Source organism: Cebus imitator, unplaced genomic scaffold (assembly GCF_001604975.1).
Source record: "Cebus imitator isolate Cc_AM_T3 unplaced genomic scaffold, Cebus_imitator-1.0 Scaffold59, whole genome shotgun sequence".
Classification (NCBI taxonomy): Eukaryota; Metazoa; Chordata; class Mammalia; order Primates; family Cebidae; genus Cebus; species Cebus imitator.
In genome coordinates, this window is record NW_016107374.1 from 6,230,270 (window position 1) to 6,256,657 (window position 26,388).

The window sequence follows — 26,388 nt, forward strand, 5'->3', positions numbered from 1 at the left end:
TTAAATTTGGAACTATAAGAATGCCTTTCCTGGTAGAAACATAATTAAAATGCGAAAAATGGCAAGCTCACCAACAATACCAAACCACCCAAAAACAAAGTTGAGGTCCACATCCAAGGATAAGCACTCCTGGCCTCGGCCTCCCAAGTTCTCCAGCCACAGCGGCTGCTTTCCATCACGACATAGTTTAGGATTTAGCTTCCCTCCCCTCATCTTCTCACCTGGGAGGGGTTGAGAAGATGGGGTGGTACCAGGTTGGCATCAAGCACTTACCTGCTCCTTCTCTGAATATGGGTTGTTGAGGACGACAGGCACATTGCCCTTCCCCCATAGGTCATTGAAGACTCGGTCATTCTCCACGCCGAGGGGCAGAGGTTTGTGTGACTTGCCATCCAAATCTCTGAAAGGCAAGGTGGGGCAGTTGAGGAAGGGGACATCAGGAGAGGCCACTGGTTGCTTTGATCTGGAAGTCCTGAATCTGTACAGAACCTCAGTGGCTCACTCACATAACTCAATGTGAGCCAGTGAGCTTTGGGTACCCAGACTGCTGCTTCATAAAGATCCACAGTGACATGTGGGAAGGCAGCTCCAGGTGTCAATCACAAAGGGAGTTCATCCGAGGTGACCCTGACACCTGGCGCATCCCCATCTCTGTGGACGTTATTTCAGGGAGGCAAGGAGAAGGATTTTGCTTGTCCCTCTCCCTTCTTCATTCCAAGGATCTGGAAACACAGGAGGCCTATTTCCTAGTAATACTCCATGCCACAAATCCCTGGACAACTTAACGCTCATGACACCTACCAATGGAAAAGGTAGGAGGCAGGAAGGATAGAGAGGTCCTGTGGGCTTGGGGTGATAAGTTACTCTGATCCTGACCAAGACTTTTGGCTTTGAACAATAGCAGCTCAGCACAAACAGAATGATTCAGAAAATTAAAGGGAACGCGGCAACAACAACAAAAATAATACTATTAATAAGGAGAGATAGCATTTATTAAGCACTTACTTTGTGCCAAGCACTGTACATGTAGATTTTTAAAAATTATTATTTTACTTATATTAGATATGGGTTCTCCTTGTGTTGGCCAGGCTGATCTCTAACTGGGCTTACTCAAGTGATGTCCCTGCCTCAGCCTCCCACAGTGCTGGGATTACAGGTGTAAGCCACCATGCCTGGCCATGAGTTTTAGTGAATTTAACTCTTGTGACAACCCTTTGAGGCAGGAATGACTTTTTTTTTTCCCCCAGACTTGTCCCGTCATCCCAGCTGGAATACAGTGGCATAATCACAACTCGCTGCAGCCTTGATCTCCTGGGCTGAAGTGAGCCTCCTTCCTCAGCCTCCTGAGGAGCTGGGACTACAAGGGTGTAACACTATGTCTGGCTAACTTTTTTATTTTTTGTAGAGATGGGGGTCTCACTATGTTGCCCAGCCTGGTCTCGAACTCCTTGGCTCAAGTGATCCTCCCACCCCAGCCTCCCAAAGTGCTGGGATCATAGGCATGAACAGCTGAACCTGTCCAGGGATGATTGTTAATCACCACTTTATGATTGGGGTAAGGGAGACAGAATCTAAGTTGCTCAAGGTCACATAGTGGCAAAGCCTAGTATTCCAGCCCATTCATCACACCCATTCTAAAGGAGGGGCTGTCACGATCATCATCATCATCACCACCACCACCACCATCACCATCATTTTATTTTTTTTGAGACAGACTTTTGCTCTGTCGCCAGGTGCCGGGCTGGAGTGCAGTGGTGCAATCTCGGCTCACTGCAACCTCCGCCTCCTGGGTTCAAGTGATTCTCCTGCGTCAGTCTCCCGAGTAGCTGGGATTACACCACGCCCAGCTATTTTTTTTTTTTTTTTAATTTTAGTAGGGATGGGGTTTCACTATGTTGGCCAGGATGGTCTTGATCTCTTGACCTTATGATCTGCCTGCTTCGGCCTCCCGAAGTGCTGGGATGACAGGCGTGAGCCACCGCGCCCAGCCTCACCATCATTTTTATCACCACCACTACCAAAATCATCACCACAGCCACCACGATTCTCATTGTTACCATCATCATTATTGTAATTATCATCATCTAACTTTCCTCATCAGCCTCCGCCATAATCACCATCACCATAATCACCCTCGTCATCATTGCCCTCGACTTCATCACATCCTAATCTTGATTATTAGCGCCATCATCATCACCATCAGTCAGCATCACCATCATCACCATCATCTTCCTCCTCCTCTGCATCATGACCACACCAGCATCTTCATGACCACCAGCATCATCCTCACAATCATCATCACATGAAGAAACTATAGTTCAGAGCGGTTAAGTTCCTAGCCTAAGTCACACAGCCAGTGATGACAGATTCAAACGTAGGCTTGTTCTGGATGCTAGAGCCTAACTTTTTTTGGAGACAGTCTAAACTCTGTCACCCAGGCTGGAGTGCAGTGGCGCGATCATAGCTCACTGCAGCCTTGACTTCCTAGGCTCGAGTGATCCTCCCACCTCTGCTTCTCCAGTAGCTGGGACTACAGGCGCATACCACCATGCCTAGCAATGTGTTAAATATTTTGTAGAGACAGAGTCTCACTGTGTTGCTCAGGTTGGTCTCAAATTCCCAGACTCAAGTGATCCTCTTGCCTTGGCCTCCCAAAGTGCTGGGATTACAGGTATGAGCCACCACGCCTGGCCAGAATCTGACTTCTTACCCACTAAGTTTTCCTGGCTTCCCGTTCCTGAACTCTAACAGGTTCAGGATGAGGTGATCTCAGCTAGGCCCACAGGCTGGCCACCCTCTGAGATGGAGATAGGAGTTGGCACTAACATCCAGATGGCCTAATCAGACCTGTCTTACTCTCTGAGTTCTACTCTCTGAGTCCTGCCCTCCTGCTTCCCAACAGTCTTTCCCCATTTGGCTCTCCTATCCGATTTGACTCTGACAATGGCCTCTGTCTATTCCCTAACTAGGCAGTGCAGCTTGCCCTGTGGCCCATATTGGTTTGCGTCCCGGGCATTAAGAAGGTCCCTGGCCTTTGTCTTGCCTTCTGTTCTATGTTCCCAGCTTTGAGGACTCTTCCATCCCCAATTTGGCCCCCAATGACAGTCATCTGGGATGAATCAGAAGCCACAGTCCAAGCTCTGAGAGCGTAAGCCCCAGTGGCCCCTCCAGCAGCTTCCTCTGGGCCACCCAGATCCCCTGCCTGCTGTGTTTCACGCAGTCCCTGTGGCCCACGTCAAAGCCACTTCTGCTCTTCTGCCTGGAGAGGTTTGCATTCGTAAGAGGGAACATTCTGTTTTACCTTCGCTAAAATGTCACCAAAACATACCCAGAGTGGCTCTTGATTACAGGCATTTCCTAAGCCAATGGTTACCTACATGATCATAAACAGAAGTATCATCTGTTGAGAGTGCTGCTCTAAGTGTCACTCAGTTCCCTTTCAGCTCTGAAACTCCTGATCCTACATCACATGACCATACATGAGGATTCAGCAGAGAAGGGAGGTTAATGTATCTGGAGCCTCTATAACATTCTTGGTACTTGGGCAGAAGTTATTTCATTTAATTTCAGCAGACATCAAAAGCCCCCATTTTACTGATGAAAAAGCTGAACCCAGAGAGGTTATGTAAGTTTCCCAAGGTCCCACCATAAACACATAGTACAGCTGGAATTTGAAACTAGGCGTGACTTATCGGCTGCCAAGAGCCTTTCTTTTTTTATTTATTTTATTTTTTGAGATGGAGTCTTGCTCTGTCACCCAGGCTGGAGTGATCTCGGCTCACTGCAGCCTTTACCTCCCAGGTTCAAGCTATTCTCCCACGTCAGCCTTCCGCAAAGCTGGGACTACAGGTGTGCAACACTATGCCCAGCTAATTTTTGTACTTTTAGTAGAGATGGGGTTTTACCATGTTGGCCAGGCTGGTTTCGAACTCCTGACCCCAGGTGATCTGCCTACCTTGGCCTCTCAAAGAGCTGGGATTACAGGAGATTCTCCTTTTATAAAACAGAGGTAGGAGAAACTGGTTAAGATACTCAATCTAAGCCAGAGGCTACAGAGCAAGTAACCCAACATCTCCTGCTGAATGAAGTCAATTTACAAAAATTACAGGTACAATTACCTAGGCAACTTGGACACAATCACGTGGTTCGTCTTGTGTGAATTTGCAGGGCAAGTTTCTTTTACCGTCATTCTTTTTTCTTAACCTATTAACACCTTTTAACAATGCAGTTGAAGTATTTTGCCAACAGAAACTTAATTTTGGAGTCCTGTGTGATGAGCACATACAATTTTTATTATTTATTTATTTAGAGATGAAGTGTTGTTCTGTCACCCAGGTTGGAGTGCAGTGGCATGATCTTGGCTTACTGCAACTTCTACCTCCCAAGTTCAAGTGATTCTTCTGCCTCAGCCTCCCTCCATAATAATGTAGCTGGGATTATAGGTGCCTACCACTAAGCCCAGCTATTTTTTTTTTAATTTTTTATTTTTAGTAAAGACAGTGTTTTGCCATGTTGGCCAGGCTGGTCTCAAACTCCTGGCCTTGAGTGATCCACCCAGGAAGGATATTTTTAATATGGGACCATGAGAAACATCCAGGTTGAACTACTTTGCTTTCCATCACCCAGGAGCAAAATCAGAAGTAGATTTAGTTTGATTCTCAACCCACAATCCATCAGTGATAACCAGGTCTGAGGGAAATACTTAGTTTGTTACCACAAATCTGTTCAACCTAGATCCACCTGTGTGCTGGGGTTGCATGAGCAGTGTAGCATGTTGGTTAAGGATGTGGCTGTGGACTGGGAGGAACTGGGTTCAAGTTCTGGCTTTGCTGGTTATAAGCTGTGTCACTTTGAACACTTCATCTGTCTCAGACTCAGTTTACTCATCTGTTAAATAGGGTCAATAATATCTGCAATGATTAAAGGAGGTAAAGCTTATAGTACTTAACAGTGTGGCACCTGCTATCACTCTTACTGCTTATGGAGGATCAGAAAGAAACAGAGAAAGAAACTTCTAGTTCTGTGTAGAACAGTAGCTATTCCTCTAAGTTATCACTGTCTAGAACTTCCTGTGATGATGGAAATGTTTCATATCTGCATTATCCCATATTATAGCCACTAGACACATGTGGCAATTGAGCACCTGAAATGTGGTTATTGTCATGGAGGAACTAAAATTTAGATTTTATTTAACTTTGATTGATTTAAATATAAAGAGCCATATGTGGCTCAAAGCTTATCAGACAGTGCAGCTGCTGGAAACCTCCAAAGACTATGAATGGAAGACATACATGGCCGTGAACAGGGGGCATCTTTGCTGGGGGCTGGGGCACAGGTGGGGAGGTCTACACTCAGACACTTTCTAAGCTGCTAGGTCTTGTTCATGGAGCCCAGGAATTCAATAATTCTCAACTTCCCTTCCAGACTCCCGCCTCCTATCATTCTTGGCCCTGATCTCTTGATTCTTCCCAAGGAGCACACCCTGTCCACCCTTATACTTAAGCTCCCAAGGTTGCTCTTTCATTTTCCCTCTGCTGAGGGCCAATTCCTACTCAGCCTTGAAGACCCACTTCACGTCCCCTCTGTCCTGGGAATTTAATGAGATCATGCATGTAAAATGCCTAGCACGTAATCAACACTAACTAAACATGAGTGATATATATTTCCATTTACAACTAAGAAAACCGAAGCCCAGAGAGATTAGGTGATTTATCAAAGGTCACACAGCAGGTAATAAGAGCTTGAAAACGAGATGCCTCTTCACTGTTGTCCCAGCTGAGGGTCACTGTGTATAGGGCTTATGTGGGGGGGCCTCGGGGAGGGCAGCATTTGGTTGGACCACATATCTGAGAAGAACCTCAAACTTAGATGTTAGATGTTCCCTCCAAATGGGGTAGATGTGTTGAATATATTCATCTGTGAAATATAAATTTAGTAACTCTGTTTTATTATTATCATTATTCTTTTGAGACAGAGTCTCACTCTCTCTCCCAGGCTGGAGTACAGTGGCATGATCTTGGCTTACCGCAACCTCCATTTCCCAGGTTCAAGTAATTCTCCTGCCTCAGCCTCCTGAGTAGCTGAGATTACAGATATGCACTACCACACCTGGCTAACTTTTGTATTTTTAGTAGAGACGGGATTTTGTCATGTTGGCCAGTCTGGTCTCCAACTCCTGACCTCAAGTGATCCATTTGCCTCAGCCTCCCAAAGTGTTGGGATTATAGGTGTAAGCCACCGTGCCTGGCCTGTTTTATTATTTATTCACTAAAAATATATTGAGAGCCCACAGAAGGAGATGGACAGGGCCTCTTTTGACTTCTGAGATGTCTGGATGGTAGCTCCCCTTTAACAGTGCCCATGAGTCTTGGTCTTGCCCAGCGGCCTGGAATAATCTCAGTTGAGATCAGAGTTTCTCCACTTCCACACTACCGGCATTTTGGGCCTGATAATTTCTTGTTGCCAGGCTGTCCTGTGCACTGGAGGATGATAGAGCAGCATTCCTGGCCTCTGCACACTAGATGCCAATAGCACCCCTATCTCGAAAGTTGTGATAATCAAAAAATGCTTCCAGATATTGCAAAGTGCCCCCTGGGAGGCAAAATTGTATTGCTACCCATTGAGAGGTGCTCTCCATGGTTTAGATGTGGCTGAGCATCTCAATGTGACGTTGCTTCCAAGTTCCTCCCCATCCTTGCTCTCAGCTCACCCAAGGGTCTGCAAGAACTTATTTACCAGCTGCCCCTTGTTCCCAGATGGAATTGAGGAGCTGCCTTCACTAAATGGCCCTCACCCACCACTCAAGTGTCCTTCTTCCTCTGGAAAAGCCATCCCCCAGTGAGCCTAGCATTCTGGTGGCCAGTGTCCCCAGGACTATCACATGGTCACATTTGGTGGTTCTCAAACTCCAGGGTGCATCCAGATCAACTGAAGGGCTTGTTAAAATTCAGATTCCTGGCCAGGCATTGTGACTCATGCCTGTAATTCCAGCGCTTAGGAAGGCCGAGGTAAGAGGATCACTCAAGCCCAAGAGTTCCAGACCAGCCTGAGCAACAAAGTGAGACCCTGCCTATACATAAAATAAAAAAAAATTAGCTGGTGTGGTGGCACCTGCCTATAGTCCCAACTACTGGCAAGACGGAGGCTGGAGAATCACTTGAGCCCTGGAGGTTGAGGCTGCAGTGAGCCAAGGTTTTGCCACTGCACTTCAGCCTGGGCAAGAGAGACAGACCTTGTCTCTCTCACACACACAAACAAACCCCTCATATTTCTGAGCTCTCCTCCTAGAGAGTTTGAGCAGTGGGTCTAGGAGGGAACCCTAGAATCTATACATCAGAAGCATCCTAGGTGGTCCATGGACAAACTGGGAGACCCATTTCCCTGGGAGCTCTATGGCCCAGGCTCTAGCAGTAGGCAGCAAGGTCCCTTCTGGGTTAGAAATGTTAGTCTCCTTATCTCCTTTCCTTCCTTCACCCACATCCTTCTATAACTGCCTCCCTCCTGGCAAGTGTTTTCTATACTTTCTGGCAAGAAGAAAACTAAATCCTCATTTCTTCCACTTTACTAGCTGGATGATCATATCCAAGCCAAGAGTCAGTCTTGCATCTCTAAACCTTCTGAGAATCTTTGCCAGATCCTTCCAACTGAAGCTTCCTAAGAACCAGGTCCCCTGATCTCTTTCACGGAAGAAAAAGAGGTCCTGGGATGGACTCTCCAGGAAGTTTGAATGTGGGTCGATTGGCCGGATACTGACCACTTAGGACCCTGAGGATCTGGGAGAGGAACAGGTGGGCCACGCCTGTGTGCTGGGCACAGGGAGGCAGGGGCTGCTCCTGCTCTGGCCAACCAGACAAGGAGGCCGCCAAGGAGCAGCTGGTGCTGGCAGGAGGCCCTGACCACATTTTTCAGCAGACACCACACTCTCTCTGACTCCCGCTTCTCCTGGCCCTGCAGGCTCCAGCAGCCTTGATTTCTGCTTCCACCTGGTCTAGAATGCTGGGAGTCAAGTTAAAGTGGAAGGCTTGGAGGTTGTGGAGACTGGGTCTGGGGTCTCCGCAAAGCTTTTTTTCTAGATTTCATCATACTTGGAGTGGGAGGAGTGGGAAGTTCTGGTTAAACAGAAAAGTATGCTTTATTATTATTTTTAAGTCCAGGTCTCGCTCTGTCACCCAGGCTGGAGTACAGTGTCATGATCACGGCTCATTGCAGCCTGAAACTCCTGGGCTCAAATGATCCTCCTGCCTCAGCTTCCCGAGTAGCAGGGATTATAGGCATGCACCACCACACCTGACTAATTTTTAATTTTTTTTTTGTAGGGGTGGGGACTTGCTATGTTGCCCAGGCTGGTTTTAAACTCCTGGGCTTAAGTGATCCTCCTGCCTTGGCCTCCCAGTGCTGGGATTACAGGTATGAGCCATACACCTGGCCCAAAGTATGCTTTCAACGGGAGGAATTCTACCATGAATGGTGCAGCTGGGAAGTGAGGAGAGGGCCTTTGGGGCTTTGTCACAGTCGTGACTTAATTGCTAATATCACCAAAGCTGGGCAGGATTCTCATACTCATAGGTGTGCAGGGGCAGGCTGGTGAGGTCGATGTGTGGATTGGGCTGTCTGGATCCTGGAGGATGAGAGACCCCACAGTGACCCCTTCCCAGCTCCTGCCACTGGTTGCCTTGTGAGGGCGTAGATTCCGTGTTAAGAATTCTTTGGATTTTTTGTTTTTTTTTTTAAGAGGCTGAAAACCTGATTTCACTGCAAATTCACTTTTCCTGAAAACTGCAGGCCAAATAAGACCCATGGGAGAACTGTGTGTGGTCCTCAACCTCATTTGCAACCTTTGCCCTAAAAGAATGTGTTGAGTTCCTCTCTTTGGAGGGATGTTCCAGAGAGGTAGACTGGGGGAGTTCCTACAATCCAGGTGTGGCCTGGCCTGTGATGAGCGTACCCGCCACTGGCCCTCACGAGGAACCTGAATGCTGGCTCGGGAAGAAACCTCAAGGCTGACCTGGGCCACATCTCACTTTTACAGATGGGGAAACTGACGCTCAAGGAGGTCAAAGGACTTTCCTAAAGTAGGTAGCTGGTGAGTGGTAACGTGGAAGGAGGGGCTAGAAGCAAGGTCCGTAGCCTCAGTCCACTGAGACCTCACGGGGATGGTGACAGGGACAGCCATTGTTTAGCCTGGGGCCTGGCCACAGCGTTGCTCGACGGCGTTGGTTAGCTGAGTGACGGAGACTGAATAACAGCCCCAAAGATCTCAGGTTCGAATCCCTCAAACCCATATATGTTTTCTTGGATGGAGAAAGGGTCTCTGCAGATCTGATGGGATGTTAAATATCTTGAGATGGGCAGATTCCCTGAGGTTATCTCCGTGGGCCCTTGATGTAATCATGTGTCTTGGTAAGAGGGTTACAGAGGGATCCCTGATGACAGCGGGGATGTCACCACCGAAGCAAGATGCTCTGCTCCTGGCTTTGAAAGTGGAGGAAGGGGCCACAAGCCAAAGGATGCAAGGAACACAGCTTTAGACCCTGGAAGAGGCCAGGAAATGAGTGCTCCTCAAGAGCCGCCGGGGAGGAACACCATCCTGCTGATACCTTAATTTGTATCAGCCAGTGAGACCACTTCAGACTTAAGACTGTCAGAATGATAAGGGAATAAACGTGTATTGCTTTCAGCCATCAAGTGTGGGGTGATTTGTTATGCAGCCATAGGAAGCTGATACAATGAGTGAATGGGGATGGGGACAGGGATGACGGGAGGATGACTGATGGGCTCACACGCGTGTCCAACCTCTCGGCCCACCACTCTCCCTCCACTCACTATGCTCAAGCGCCTCCAGCGTTCTTTCTGTCCTTTGCACGCCCCAGCCTTGTTCCTGTCTCAGGGCCTTTGCTCCTGCAGCACCCTCTTCCCAGCCTCCCAGAGTGCTGGGATTATAGGTGTGAGCCTATTTATTTTTGATTCCTTGTTTCTGATAGGATTCTCCGAGCGCAGAAGTTCACCGTGGGATCCCCAGGGCTGAGTACAGTATCAGGGGCAGAATGGATGCTCAGTAAACATTCATTCCATGAAAGACGGTGAGAAGCCCCCCGGTTCCCCATCATTTCTGGTGGGCAGGCAGGCTTATCCCATAGCTCTTCCTCAGAATAAAGGGCTGGGTACCCGCCGACGAGACGGCAGAGACACAGATGAAGAGAGAGTTCAAAGTGAGCGTAATTCCCCAGGGAAGGGTGGATGGGGACTGCTTACATTCAAGGGGGCAAGACGAGAATGAAAGTGGGCTTGGTTCCTTCGCTGAAATTTGTCCCAGCAGAGAGATTCCAAGATCTGAGAGACATCAAGCACAGCCTGGGAGGAGTGCTTCTGACTCAGACAATCCTGGAATCAACACTGTCGTTGGTCATGCTGAGGTCAGTTCTAATGGAGAGCTCTAACTAGCATGAGTCCTCTGAGCAAAAACACAGCCAGTCAGTCACCTTCCCTGCTGTAGAGAAAGCCATGGGGAAACAGACTTTCGTCCCTCCCTCCCTCCTTCTTTCCCTTCCTCCTTCCTTCCTTTCTCCTTCCTTCTCTCCCTCTCCTTCCTCCTTCCCTCCCTCCTTCCTTCCCTCCTTTCTTCCTTCTCTCCATCTCTCCCTCCCTCCTTCCTCCCTTCTTTTCTCTCCCTCCCTCCTTCCTTTCTTCCCTCTCTCCTTCCTTCCCTCCCTCCCTCCTTCCTTTCCTCTCTCCTTCTTCCCTCCCTCCTTCCCTCCCTTCCCTCCTCCCTTCCCTCTATCCTTCCTTCCTTCTTTTCTTCCTTTCTTCCCTCCCTCCCTCCTTCCTCTAAGGCCTACCCTGGGGTTAAGCTTGGAAGTAAATAATGGGGATTCAGGGAGGACTAAAATGTGGCACTTAAGTGTTGAGGCTGAGGGTGGGAACCAGCCTTGGATAAAGGATGGAGTTTTTCACCATGACTATTTCCCTCCAATTCCTCTCCTCAAATAAACTCCATCAAGCACTAAACCGGAAGAACCAGAGATGACCCAGGAGAATGGGTTGGGTTTCAAGATGATGGAGGAAAGGGCATGAGGACCCCAGAGCAAATGAAGGGGCCCTTCCATAAATGGGGGAGTCCCTCGTCTTGACTGAATGAAGCTGTGTCTTGGGCATCTCAATGCCAGCCATCCCTCAGGGTGACCTGCATTTGCTACAACAGGCCAGGGGCACTTTCTTTAGTAGATGGCACCCAAGGCCTCAGTTTCCCTTTCAGACTCTGAGAAAATATTCCAGTGTCTTCAGAAATCTGATGGCTAGAAGCCAAGTATACTGTGGCCCACAGTGCAATCTAGAAAGTCATTAAAGGTCAAGAGTATGAGTGGGGTCAAGTTCTGGCTTTGCTACTTGCTAGCTGTGTGATCTGGGACAAGTGACCATACCTCTCTGAGACTTGGTTTCTCCATCAGGAAAACAAAGTACTGTGCAGAGAGAACATAGAGACTGTAGCATGGAGCGAGACTCACTTGGAGTGCTCCACAGAGACTGACCAGCCTAATACTTGTGACACTTAGGCTTGCCACAGAAGGAGTTTTCTTCTCTGCCCCCAACAACTGAGCTGATTCTCTGGAGTTGAAACTGACTTCTGTTCCTCCAGCCACATTCTCTTGCCTAGTGTCTGTCTTGTCTGTCTGTCTATCTATCTATTTATTTGAGACAGAGTCTGGCTCTGTCACCCAGGCTGGAGGGCAGTGGCATGATCTTGGCTCACTGCAACCTCTGCCTCCCGGGTTGAAGCGATTCTCCTGCCTCAGCCTCCCAAGTAGCTGGGACTACAGGCGCATGCCACCACGCCTGGCTATTTTTTTGTTTTTGTTTTTGTTTTTGTATTTTTAGTAGAGGCGGGATTTCGCCATGTTGGCCAGGCCGGTCTTAAACTCCTGACCTCAAGCGATCCACGCGCCTCAGCCTTCCAAAGTGCTGGGATTACAGGTGTGAACCACTGCACCTGGCCTGTCCCTTTAATTCTAGACACTCACTATGAGGCTTCTAGGTAGAATGAGGAGAGCATCCTGCTGGTGCTGTTTGACCCTGGGGAAGTTATTTGCCTCTCTGAGCCTCTTCCTCGTCTATGAAAATAGGCTGAAACCACACATCCTACTTATGGAGAAGAATTCACACACTCGAAAGAGGTTGACAACTGCTGTGAAGGGACTTTGTAAGGAACCAAATGCCCCACAAGTGGGAGGGGCTATCAGAGCGCAGGGTGAGGCTGACCTGCTGGTCCAGATGGACGCTGGACTGGGGACCTTGGCCTCTTTGGAACCCTCCTTCAGGGCAGCAAGCTGAGTAACCTGGATATTCTGACATGGAGCATTTTAAAGTGACCGCTCCAGCCAGTCACAGCGGCTCACGTCTGTAATCCCAGCACTTTGGGGGGCTGAGGTCAGTAGATGGTTTGAGGCCAGGAGTTTGAGACCCGCCTGGGCAACATGATAAGACCCTATTTCTAAAAAAAATATTTAAAAACTGGCTGGGCATAGTCTCAGTTACTTGGGAGGCTGAGGTGGGAGGATTGCTTCAGCCCAGGAGGTAGAGGTTGCAGTGAGCCATAATGGCGCCACTGCACTCCAGCCTGGGCGACAGAGCGAGACTCTGTCTAAAACCTAAAAAAAAAAAAAAAAGGATGCTTCCAAGGGGAAAGAAGGAAAATGGGGACAACAGAGCAAGAGAAACAGGCACTGCTGAGAAGCAGTTATGGTTCCTGCCTCAGCCCGGCTCCCCGACTGGCGGGTGTGCCCTGGATCTGGGGCTCTGGGCCAGGTAGGCTTCAATGTCACCCAAGCCAGTGGGCTGGTGACTTCACTCAGTATCCAGATGCGAGTGCTAACGCCCACCCCAGAATGCAACCTGGATGGAGAGGTCACTGGGAGGATAAGCATTTTCCAGGCAGCCGTGTGCTCTAAGGGGCTTGAATCAAGCCAGGTCTTCCAGTCTCAAGAGTGACCCCAAAGAACGTTCTCTCTTTGGGCTTCCAATTCCTGACTTGGGACACTGATTCCTAAAGAGGGCCTTATTTCAGCCCCTAGGAGGCCATTTAGCAACTTGTGGAGGTAGTTTTGGTTGTTACAAGGATGGAGGTGGGGGTGCCCCTGGCATTGTAGTGGGTGGCAGGTGGCATTGGGGTGGTGGCCATCCTGCAACACCAGGGACACGAGGGAAGAGGGTCCTGCATGCCACATGATCTCTGGGACTTCACACATATAAAAGGCAAGCTTATATTCCTGGGGCAAGATCCCAACTCTCTCTCATATAAATATGGCTTTCAAGCAGACTGAATTGTCCATGCATGGAGCTATTGGGTAAATGAAGGAAAGACTGATTTACCCATTGTTTTATCAGGAGTCATTCACCATTTAGGAAAATTGTATCACCAAGGCGACGCTGCTCATGACATTTGAGTTGCCAAAACAACACACCTGTGTCAGTCTGCTTTTGACGCTGCTGTGTTTGCAGGCCATTCTATGTTTAGGAGCAAACATCTGACCATTCCAGTGCGATCGTGCCTGAGCGCTGTTATGTTGAATTACAGGTTTTTGAAATTATAAGTTACTTTTATGAGGTCCTCTTTGTAGGTAATAGCATTATATTAGATTTTAAACATATGAAATGTGGTAGGTTATATGATCCATGAACTAGCATCCAGTTAGTAAAGACATTTAAAAATATGTGTTAAGAAATGGGGGTGCTGGTTGGGTGTGGTGGTTCACTCCTGGAATCCCAGCACTTTTGGAGGCCAAGATGGGCACATCACCCGAGGTCAGGAGTTTGAGATCAGCCTGGCCAACATGGTGAAACCCTGTCTCTACTAAAAATACAAAATCAGCCAGGTAATACAAAATACAAAAATTATCCCAGATACTGAGGAGGCTGAGGCAGGAGAATCGCTAGAACCCAGGAGGCGGAGGTTGTCATGACCGAGATTGTGCCACCGCACCCCAGCATGGGTGACAGAGCGAGACTCTGTCTCAAAAAAAAAAAAAAAAAAAAAAAGAAAGAAACTAACAAACAAAGAAATAAATGGGGGTGCTTTGAGTCGAGTCCAAGCCATTGAACTAGGGGAACATGCACAATTTTTAAATATCACTCATCCTTAGAACTGCTCACCTAAGTGGCTTCCACAGAGCCCTGCACTTGCTCTAAGTCACCTTCTCCAGACCTTTTCTCTCCTCTGAAGTAGGTTTTTTGGCTGTTTTTAGGCAAACCACCTCATCATGGTCACAGTTGAGATGGGTGACTAGTGGGAGGACTGCAAGGGGTGAGGGAAGTTGAGAGCTTGGATGCAGCCTCTTTGAGTGGAAAAAATAGGTCTGCAGGGGCAGGACTCCATGTCAGGCTGGCTTATGCCTCCCTCATCCTTGGGGAAACAAAGGCAGGAGACTGCTTCCCTGAGATGGCGTTTGGAGAAGAGCCCCTTGGTGCCTGGTGACCGCAAGGTTTCCCATGAAGTCCTCCCTGTCACACCCAAGCCTAGAGTTGTGCACCAAGCCTCGAGTCCCAGACTGTCAGCTGGGGGAGAGGATCAAACGAGATCCCTGGAGGGAAAGGACCCAGCTTTCAGTTCTGGAAGGGAGGGTGCACTGAGATTCTCTAGGGGACTTTACTACCATGTCACATGCAGAGATTCAGACTCCTGCGGTTCTGGGGGTGTGGCTGAAATAGAATCCCTGGGAATTCTGATACTAACCCCATCCATAACTACCCCATGCCCAGCTGAGAACTGCGATCAAGTTCATGGGACATTAGATATGGCTGGGATTCAGCTGACCATGGGGAGGCGATTCTGCATATATAAGGTAAGACAGAGCTCCCATACAAGGTAAGAGAGAGCTCCCATTTCACATTGGTCCACACTGGTGCTGCTCTTAGGAGAGGGAGCACTGAGGGACAGCGAGGGTGCTGGAGGATTGGGAGGCAGAGGTGGTACCTGGGGCAGCCTTTCAGGAGGGACACTTCCCAAAGCCTCCTGGCAAATAAGGCCAATGCCTTCCATTCTGGATCCTATAGCTGCCTTAGGATTTAACTCCATGGCAGGAGCTGGACTGCTGGGAGACACAGCAAGGCCTCAAGATGCCACCTCCACTCGATGTGCTGCTGGGGGAACCCCGGGCAATGGCATCTCCCTGAGGCCCAGGTTCCAGCCTGGGAAGACTCCTGAGCTAGTTCTAAGTGAGCCAGGCTTCAAACCTCCCCCCGCCAGCAGAATCCCGAAGACTGATCCTGGCCACCCACTCTGGAAATGGACATCGAGTGCCACAGAGTTCCTCACATATGCATCTACCCCACTGAGACGCCACATCATGTCCTTTGTATTGGGACCAAGACTCCTGGTCTTCCTTCTCCTGGGGATAAGGACCAAAGCTGCAGGGAGGACTCCAGCCTGTCCCCAGGGAATGTACAGAGGAAAAAGGAGTAGGTTGGAGGGAAAGGGCTGAAAGGGAGGCCCTTGTTTCCTCTCTGCCCAGGGACTTGTGATGGAGCCCCTGTCTTACTCCTTGGGGGGCTCTGGCATCTCACTGGAATTGGCCCCATTTTTGTCCAGGTGGGAAAAGTTAGGAAAACTCTGAGATGCACTGGGAGGCTGAGGTGGGCTGCCACAGACTAAGGGGCCGCCAGAGGGGATTTTGGGAGGAAGACTGCATCCCACACAGCTCCTCAAACAGGCCAAGCACACTCCTACCTCAGGACCTTTGCACAAACTATTCTCTCTACCTGGAATGCTCATCCCTTCTCCCGCCCCCTAGAAAGCTGCCAGACTCCCTCTCTCCCTACCTTCAGGTAATTAATTAATTATGAGATGGAATCATGCTCTGTGGCTCAGGCTGGAGCGCCGTGGTGCGATTTCGGCTCACTGCAACCTCCTCCTCCCAGGTTCAAGAGATTCTCCTGCTTCTGCCTCCCTAGTAGCTGGGATTACAGGCACCCACCACCATGTCTGGCTAATTTTTGTATTTTTAGTAGAGATGGGGGTTTCACCATGTTGGCCAGGTTGGTCTCGAACTCCTGACCTCAGGTGATCTGCTCGCCTCAGCCTCCCAAAGTGCTGGGATTATAGGCGTGAGCCACCTCATCCAGCTGTCCTCCAGGTATTTAAATGTGGCCTTCCTAGTGAGACCTGCTCCAGCCTCCCTATTTAAAAGTCCCCATTCTCAATACTTCTGATTCCTTCCCCGCTTTCTTTCTTTTTCTTCTCTTTCCTTGTTTTTGTTTTTGTTTTGAGAAGGCATCTCACTTTGCTGCCCAGGCTGGAGTGTAGTGGCACAATCTCGGCTCACTGCAAACTCCACCTCCTGGGTCCAAGTGCTTCTCCTGCCTCAGCCTCCTGAGTAGCTGGGACTACAGGCATGTGCCATCATGCCCGGCTAATCCCTTCCCTGCTTGCTTTATCTTCTTTACATCTATCCCTAACAGACGGTCGTGCATCGCTTAACGATGGGGACACATTCTGAGAAATGCATCATTAGGCAATTGAGTCATTGTGGGAACATCATAGAGTGCACTTACACAAACCTGGATGGGAGTGCCTACTCCACGCCTAGGCTCTATGGTGTAGCCCACTGCTCCCAGGCTACCACCTGTACGGCATGTTGCTGTATGAAATGCTGCAGGCAACTGTAATGCAATTGTAAGCATTTGTGTATCTAAACATATCTAAACATGGAAAAGTACAGTAACCATACAGTTTCATAATCTAACGGCACATATGTGGCCCGTTGATGACCAAGACGTTGTTACGCATCTGTAGCGCATGACCTTACTACATATTTTATTTATTTATCTTGTTTATTGCCAGTCCTCCCCACTGTACTGTAAGCTCCCTGATGGCAGGGGATTTGTTGATTTCATTCATTGCTGTACCCTAGAGCGTAGGACAGTGCCTGACACACAGGAGGTCCTCAGTGAACATTGGTTAAATGAGTGAACGCAGGGACCTGGGGAGCTACCTTAATCCAGGCCCCTAGGTTGTGGGGGGTGGAAGGTTCCTGAAGGTCTCTAACTGCTCTGAGGACACTTTGGGGTTCTTGGGGAGAGGGCTGGGAAATCTTGGCCTGGATTTTTTGGTGGTCCCAGACTGAGCCTCCCTCTGGGTGTGCCTGGACCCACCCTGGCAGCAGCGGGGGCTGTAGCATCAGTGCCAGACCTAAGATGCGAATGGAAGGGGGATGAATAAACTCCTCTCTGTGTTTAATCTTCTCACCCATTATTCTGTGACCACTGGCCCAGCTGCCGATTTCTCCCCAGAGAAGGAGCTAGCATCACCGCTCTGATGCCAGCTCTCTTCCCGCAGAGAATCGAAAACATTAATCTGGGCAAACATAGAGGGCTGGTCTCCAGTTCTTTCAGTTCTAGTCCCACCTCCCACATAATCCCAGCAAGACTGTCGTTTTTGGGAACTGGGGCCACTTCTAGACTTTGATTTCCTTCTCCTCATCTGGAATTTTCCACATCCTGGACTGGCCGTAATGAGAAAGCTGGCTTAGGCTAAGGGCTGCCCCAGGCTCAGCTCTTCCCTCCTGCCTTCCAGGGGCTTTCACAGAGCCACACATGCCAGGGTGCCATGCACACATGCCTCCTACTTGCTAGGCAACCTCAGGAGGGCAACCTCCACTCTGAGCCCTGGTCTTCTCACTTGTGAAACAGAGATTGCAAAAATGCAACTAGGGTTCCTGGAGGGTTACAGGAGATAAAGATGAGAAGACCAAGCTGTCGGCTACCATGATGATTAATTCCTTCTGGGTTTTGTGACAAGAGAAGCATTCTAGAAGCTATGCCCACCGGCCTCTTGCAAATGTAATTTAATTAATTACTTAATTTTTTTGAGATGGAGTCTCTCTCTGTCGCCAGGCTGGAGTACAGTGGCACAATCTTGGCTCACTGCAACATCCACCTCCCAGGTTCAAGCAATTCTCCTGCGTCAGCCTCCCGAATAGCTGGGATTACAGGCACCTGCCATCATGCCCAGCTAATTTTTGTATTTTTAGTACAGACAGGTTTCACTATGTTGGCCAGGATGGTCTCGATCTCCTGACCTTATGATCTGCCCACCTCAGCCTCCCAAAGTGCTGGGATTATAGGCGTGAGCCACTGCACCCAGCCGCAAATGTAATTTTAAGCAAAAATCAAGGCAGGGTCAAATGGGTATGCAAATACAGGTGTCTGAGACAGCCCCGGTTGGCTTCTGGGCTATGAGGCTGAGTCTCAGTGGATGCACATGCACACACACGCACATATGTGTGCGTGCACACATACACCCCACTGTGGAGCTTACCTGTCCACCTGGATTCCCATATCTTTCATCTCTGCCTTGGCAGGTGTCCCTCCTTTGACTCCTCTGCTTCCACTGGTGAGAAGGCTCAGCACAGGCTCTATCTCCTTGAGCAGTTCATTGTTCTCCCCTCTGCCTTGGAGACCAACCCTGGCTGCTTTCATCGCAGGGTCCTGGCCTGGGGGCCTGGGGGCCAGGCCGTTGGCATGAGGGAGCGAGCCGGCCTCCCGCCCATCATCTTGGGCATGCTGAGGCCCATTCCCTGGACCCGAGGCTCCATCCACTGCTAGGGGCTGTTCTTTGCCGGCTGCTGGCTGGTGCGACAGATCCACAGCTTTGGTGGGGGGACCCAGGGGCTGGGTCACCCGGATGGTCTTGGGGGTCCCGTCACCCGTAAAGGTGGTCTCCAGATGTGTGGTGAAGCCTTCAGGGCCCCTCAGAATGAGGACCACGTGGGTCTCGGAAGCAATGCCTCTGAGTACCTCCAGGGCGCTGTCATAGCTCAGGTCCACCAAGGGCCGGCCGTTGACTGCGAGAATGATGTCTCCGGCCTGGATAAGGCCGCTCTGCTCTGCAGCACCCCCTCGAATCAGGTCGGAGATGATCACGGGCGGCTTACTGACCCGCTCCTTCACCAGGAATCCCAGGCCCCCAACTTTGCGTTTGAAGAGACGAACAGAAATGACATTGGGCTGGATTTGCTGAACACCGAACATGTGATCCTCCATGGTCACCGGCTTCCACGGGCCCTGTCTGAAGACCTCACGATGTCAGGCCAAGATGACTTCACCAGGAGGAGCCAGGCTTCAGGCTACACTGAGAGCAGGAGCTGGGGTGACAGGTGCTGACAAGGCTTCAGCCCTCTCTGTCTTTGACGTCAACTCAGCGTCACCCACTCATTGCTGGTGGCCCGTTGGTGGCATGATTTCCTGCATCTGCCTCTCTCCTTATTCTCTAAGGAAGCAATGGTTGACCAGGCAGACGTCAGGAGGGGCCGTGGGACGTGTCCCTAAACCACAGGTCAGGCAGAGTGGGGAGGAGATGCGTCTGGTGGCTGTGTCTAGAAGTGACGCATGATAGATGTGAACTATTCTCTGGATGTCTTCATTGCCAGCCTGTTAGATGTGGATCAGATCTGAGGCATCATGAGCTGGAGAGGAGGAACAGGAAGGGGATGAAAAGAAGGGAAAAAGAGAGATTGAAGTAGAGTGCCCAACACTACCTTCAAAACTAATATAGAAAATGCAGCTAATTGTCAAAGTCTAGCCACAAGACACCCCAGAATTTCAAGCCAACCTAGAAACAAAATCCTTCTTTCTGGAGGGGACACCTTTCCCAGTTAGCTGCAAATTACCTAGTTGTATTTCCTTGATCAAAGCCTTTTGGGACCAAAGGGTCTCCCTGGGCAAACCATGGAGAATCAGCCCCAAAAATCAAATAAGAATAAGAAGACGTCTCTTATCTCGTTCCCACCATGAGAAGTCATCAGACCGACTTGCCAAGCAGCCTAGCTGCTCTCCACGTTTGGTATTCATTTTCCATCCATAGCTCAGGAGCTCAGCTGGTACAGATCTTTGGATTTTCTGTTCCAGCCACCCCCCAAAGCCCAGTGGAATGGGAATGACCCTGCCTTCCATGGACCCAATGATGGGGAATGTTAATTGGCCTTTGCAACCATTTTTGTCATTATTAGCTTGTTCCATGTTCAGAAGGACAGGCTTAGTCACACTATAAACATAAATACCAAGAAGATGAGTCCACACAAAATTGTGGAAGACACTTGGGCTCCACAGACAGCTGAAAACCTGATAGAGAAACCTTAGGAAGAGTAGACTTTATCCCCCTAAAGGTAGCATAGGAACATTGGAGGTGCTCAATGAATATCTGTTGACTGAAGAAGAAGAAAACCCCAAAGACAAAACATGGCAGACACGTTTTGAGCACGTTCCCCCTTAACCCATATTTTTAATTTCTCCTTTGATCCTCAAAATAACCCCTCAATAGAAGAGGAAAGGGAAGCTTGGGAAGGTTCTGTAAGTTGTCAAAGGTCACACAGAGAATAATGGCAGGGGAGAATTTGACCTTGAGCCTGAGCTTTTAAACTTATACTCTAGCTCTTTCAAATTTACATTCTGGGACAGGTGTGGTGGCTCATGCCTGTAATCCCACCACTTTGGGAGGCTGAGGTGGGAGGATTGCTTGAGCCCAGGAGCTTGAGACCAGCCTGGGCAACATAGCAAGACCCTGTCTCTATTTATTTAAAAAAGAAAAATCAGGCTGGGTGCGGTGGTTCATGCCTGTAATCCTAGCACTTTGGGAAGCCAAGGCAGGCAGATGGATCACTTGAGGTCAGGAGTTCAAGACCAGCCTGGTCAACATGGTGAAACCCCATCTGTACTAAAAATACAAAAATTAGTTAGGTGTGGTGGCGGTTGCCTGTAATCCCAGGTACTCGATAGGCTGAGGCATGAGAATCACTTGAACCCAGGAGGCGGAGGTTGCAGAGTGAGCTGAGATCATACCATTGCACTCCAACCTGGGCAACAGAGTGAGAATCTGCCTCCAAACAAACAAACAAACAAACAAAATGAATCAAATTTCTATTCTAGTTATTTTCAAAATGCTGACATCTTCTAAGTCACTGACTCCCTCAGGCTCAAAGAAATGGGGTCTAGTTGAGGTACCAAAGGCCAACAGGGGCCCCAGCTGGGGATGCTGTGGCCCAGGTGAGGGGCGAGGAACTGTGGCATGTGCCCACGGGGCCACATACATGCACAGTGTGGCACGTCTGGGGTGGGGCAGGTGATCTGTGGGTGTGGGTAGGGTGGAAAGTAGCCTCCCATCCCTACCCGTGATTATTAGTTTGTTCCAAGTTCAAAAAAATAGGTTTGGTCACACTACAAACATCAATACCAGCAAGATGGGTAAGGGGACATCAGAGAACCCCTCTATCTCTTTCCCTACCCCCCACTCAAGTGCAACTTCCATCTGTGTCCCAAAGCCCCTTCCTGCCAGCATCCTCACCACACTTCAGCACCAGAAGGGAGCCCCCATCTGCCATGACTAACAAAGTGACACTCACTTCCTCGTTCTCCTTTTAGCGACTTCCCAGGGCTGAGGCAGCTGACAAGCTCCTGCTGCCTCTGAGAGCAGGAGGTGGGTGCAGAGACCCCTCCAAGAAGGGGGCACCACCTCCTAGATCCCCTCAACGGCAGGGGGGTAATTAGCAAGTTCAGCCTCCCCTTCGCAGCCTACCTTACGGAACTCCACCAGCCCCTCTGTGTGGGTGCGGGAATTATGAATCCCCGGGCCCAGCCCGGGATGCGTTCTCCATCTGGTGTGGCTCTGTGTATGTGTTTCTTTCTGTGTATTCATGCATCGCCCGCATGCTGTGTCACTTCTCTGCTGTGTGTGGCCCAGGTGTGACCGGCCGAGTGTCTTTTGGCATCTTGCTGCTGGGGTTCTGGTTTGCAGGGAAACCCTTCGAGGACTGCTGTGCCCTTCCTCACTGGGAAGAGTCACTCTCCTCTCTCCTTGCATCCTTAACCCTCCTGAGCCCCACATCCTCCAGGTACCCAACCCCGGATGCTCATTGTTTGGTTGGCAGCAGAGAAAACCAGGACCTCCAGAGCTTTCTTGAGCATCCCGTTTGGCATCAGGGCTCCGTTCTTTAATGAAAGGAGCAACCAGAAGGCCATCTTTTGGGGAGGCAAGGTCCCTAAGCTCACTACTCCAGGCTCTGGCTTGGGCAGAGACGGAAATTAGTCTTTGGTGTACTTTGCTTAAGGAGAAAAGAACAGAAATGAAGCAATTTGCAAAGGCCCTTGGCCATTCTCAGCGCGTTCCCCTCTCTTTCTCTGCTGCTTCGCAGAATCAGGGAGGGCTCTGGGCTGGTTCTTGGGAACTGGTGTGCTATTTCTCTCTCACACCTTGGTGGTAGAAAGGAAACTTGATCTTTGCAAGGGGGTGGAAAGAAACTGGGCTGGGGAGAGGCAGGCGTATTTTTTGTCTGCTGAGAGACAAAGACAGACAGAGAGAAAGGGAGATAGCAAGCTCTGGGTCTGAGTTCTGGGTTCTGAGGATTCTTCATTTTCGATCATTACCTTCTTTTTTTTTTTTTTTTTGAGACAGAGTCTCACTGTCACCAAGGCTAGAGTGCAATGGTACAATCTCAGCTCACTGTAATCTCTGCCTCCCAGATTCAAGCAATTCTCTAGCCTTAGCCTCCCAAGTAGCTGGGATTACAGGTGCCCACCACCATACCCATCTAATTTTCTATTTTTAGTAGAGATGGGGTTTGCCATGTTGGCCAGGCTGGCCTTGAACTCCTGACCTCAAGTGATCCACCTGCTTCATCCTCCCAAAGTTCTGGGATTACAGGCATGAACCATCGCATCTGGCCGTCAATCATTATCTTAATAACAGTTCCACAACACTTTCTCTGTCTCCTTTTCCTCCCGCAAAACATCCTCATCTACTACCACATTTTTCATCCTTGTCCTGACCAACTTCAGGTTTGGCTGTCCCCTGATTTTATAGATGAAGAAATTAAGTTGCTATAAGGACACCTGCTTGTCCTGGTTTTTGAATGTTTAGTTTCCATGAGGCTCCATAGGGACAGCCGGCCACCTGCTGCCCAATGGAAGAGTTTTAAGGTCCTTCCTGGCTCTATCCCAGTACTTCCGGGTGAGTTCTTTATTTTCTCTGAACCTCAGTTCCCTGATCTGTAAAATGGGCCATTTGTAATCACCACGTCTCTGAGTCACAGACAGGGTTAAATGAACAGTAAATGCAGGGAACTTGGCAACGTCACAGAGTAGTGAGTGCTCAGAAAAATGGCTTCCTATTATTGTTATGTGATATATAACGATTCGGACTTCCTGGCTTTTAATTCAGCGCACTTCTACTTGATCACCGTCCAGCCAAAGGTCCTTCAGGCGCCATCTAGAAGGGGGCCTCCCCTGGAAATCACACCAAGGCATCTCACGCCGGTCTGGGTGGGGGACACCGTCTACGTAGAGACAGTTGCTGGTTAGAATCGTCTGACAACCCTGCCTCCACCCTCGGGAGCTAGGATTTGAAATAAATCACATATGCATCTTTGCCAGGGTCTATACCATGGAAACAATACTTGGATCCAAGCCTCATTCAAGTAGCTCACTGGCTTCGGGTGTATTTATTTTATTTACCTTGCTGCGAGGAAATCAGTAGCTGACTACTAGGGATGGCTGCCAGTGAGAGGGAGGAAGCCCAAACAGGCCAGCGTCTGCTACTCCCTCCTCTCTGTGCGACCTTGGGCAAGCCCCTCTCACCCTGAACCTCATTTCTGCAACTGAAGGAAAAGTAACAACAGCAGCCTCCAGTGGTTGAGAGCTTACTGTGTGCTAAGCATTGGGGGTTTTATTTAATTGTTACAGACGCCATAGGAAGTATTATTTTTTGTTTTTTGAGAGACAGGGTCTTACTATGTTGCCCAGGCTGGTCTCAAACTCTGTGCCTCAAGTGATCCTCCTTAGTCTCCTGAGTAGCTAAGATTACAGGTGCATGCCACCACACCCAGCTAGTTGTTTTTATATTTGTAGAGACAGGGTCTCACTATGTTCTTGAACTCCTGGGCTCAAGTCATCCTCCTGCCGGGGCCTCCTAAGTTGCTGTGTCTACAGGCATGAGCCTTCATGCTGGGCCTTGTAAGTGCCATTTTTATTTGCACCTTATGGATGCATGAGACAGATGAGGTTCAGGGATGTAAATCAAGGAAGTAGTTCTGGGTCTAAGTGAGAGGGTTCTGAGTGCTCTCTGCGGTCAGTCACAGTCCTGAAAACAATCTCACAACGCTATGCCTCCCTCCTTTTCCTCCACAAAGCACATCCTCATCTGTGGATCTGGGTCATAGTCAACTGCCCCCATTTTATAGATGAAAAAGCAAATTTCCTAAGGGACGCCTGCTGGCCCTGGTTTGCCCGTGCTCTCCATTTTTAGCATTGAAGGATGAAGAATATCTGAATGAAGAGGAGCCACCAAGCCTATCTAGTCTAGCTTCCTCATTCAGAAATGAGAAAATGCAGCCGGGCGTGGTGGCTCATGCCTGTAACCCTAGCACTTTGGGAGGCCGAGGAGAATGGATCACCCAAGTTTGGGAGTTCAGCCTGACCAACATGGAGAAACCCCATCTCTACTAAAAGTACAAAATTATCCAGGCATTGTCATGGGCTCCTGTAATCTCAGCTACTCGGGAGGCTGAGGCAAGAAAATCACTTGAACCCAGGAGGCGGAGGTTGCGGTGGGCTGAGATAGCGTCATTGCACCTCTAGCCTGGGCAACAAGAGCAAAACTCTGTCTCCAAAAAAAAAAAAAGAAGACGAAGAAGGAAAGAAAACAGAGGAGGCCTGGAGAAGCAAAGGGCTCATTCGACATGGACCAGCCACAGCTGAGGCGTCCAGACCTGCGCTGTCCAATATGGCAGCCGCTTGCCACACATGGCCATTGAGCACATGGACTGTGGCTGGTTCAGGTGCAATGTGCTATAAGAGCTGGCTTTCAAAGACTAGTATGAGAGGTGATAGGTACACCAGACTCTCAGAAGTCACCATTAAAGAACTTAGTCATGTAATCAAACACTACCTGTTCCCCACCAAAACCTATCGAAATAAAAAAATTAAAAAAGTAAAAAAACAAAAAGCAAAGACTAGTATGAGAAAAAGAACATAAATATCTCCATGATATTTAAATATTGACTACATTTGAAATGATGCTGTTATGGATATATTGCATTAAATAAAATTACTATGAAAGTTAATTTTCCCTGTTGCTTTTCACTCTTCTTTCTTTTTTTGTCAGATAGCGTCTCACTTTGTCACCCAAGCTGGAGGGCAGTGGCATAATCTTGGCTCACTGCAGCCTCCACCTCCCAGGCCCAGGTGATCCTCCCACCCCAGCCTCCTGAGTAGCTGGGACTATAGACACATGCCACCATGCCTGGCTAATTTTTGTATTTTTGTAGAGAAGAGGTTTCGCCATGTTGTCCAGGCTGGTCTTGAACCCCTGGGCTTCAGTAATCCTCCTGCCCCAGCCTCCCAAAGTACAGGAATTATAGGTATGAGCCACTGTACCCAGCTGCTTTTTACTCTTTTTAATGTGACTTATAAAGCCAAACATTACACACGTGGCTTGCATTATATTGCCATTGGGGAATGTGGGTCTAGAGTGTGACCATTGTTTTTTCTGTAGCCTACCATCCCTGGATCTCCTCAAGATCTTACTGAAAACAGCCCGGCAGAAGACACTTCTTAAAGTTTTCCCTTCTAAAAAAACCGGAAAAATGACAAAGATGGTTTGCAAATATCTCGCCACCTTTTGAAACTGAGCTCTGGGAATAGGCATGGTGGGGGTAACGTAGGGAGACAGAAAATCCACCCAGAACCATATGAAGAGAGAGGTCATAGCAGTATGTCACCTGAGCTAATAGTCCAGTATCCAAAATCTTGCTTCCAAGTGTCAATTGAAATCTAACCCAGGCCTGTCGTCCCAGCCCTTTGGGAGGCTGAGGCAGGCAGATTGCTGGAGGAGTTTGAAGTCAGCCTGGATAACATAGTCATATCCCATTTCTACAAACAATACAAAAATTTGGCCAGGTGCGGTGGCTCACACCTGTAATGCCAGCACTTTGGGAGGCCAGGGCAGGATGATCACATGAGTTCAGGAGTTTCAGACCAGCCTGGCCAACATGGGGTGAAACCCTGTCTCTACTAAAAATACAAAAAAATTAGCTGGGCATGGTGGCAGGCAACTGTAATCCCAGTTGCTCAGGAGGCTGAGGCAGGAGAATTACTTGAACGCAGGAAGCGGAGGTTGCAGTGAGCTGAGATTGCACCACTGCACTCCAGCCTGGGTGACAGAGGAAGACTCTGTCTCAAAAAAAAACAAAACAAAAATTAGCTAGGCATGGTGACACGTGCCTGTGGTCCCAGCTATTCTGGAGACTGAGGCGGGAGGATCAATTGAGCCTGGGAGGTTGAGGCTGCAGTGAGCCAAGACAGTACCACTGCACTCCAGCCTGGGTGACAGAATGAGAGCCTGTCTCAAAAAAA

The 26,388-nt window shown here is 49.1% G+C and overlaps 1 protein-coding gene across 2 annotated transcripts in view; it reads right to left on the reverse strand.

The window, feature by feature from the left end:
* The window catches only part of NOS1 (nitric oxide synthase 1), a 152,602-nt gene that overhangs the window by 102,282 nt on the left and 23,932 nt on the right, over nt 1-26,388 (reverse strand). For both annotated transcript variants that reach the window (XM_037738918.1, XM_037738917.1), the window contains exons 2-3: nt 18,305-19,451; nt 274-400 (exon numbers count right to left, since the gene is read on the reverse strand). In XM_037738918.1, the coding sequence (XP_037594846.1) occupies nt 274-400; nt 18,305-19,029 (852 nt within the window). In that variant the 5' untranslated portion in view covers nt 19,030-19,451. The remainder of the gene's footprint in view (nt 1-273; nt 401-18,304; nt 19,452-26,388) is intronic.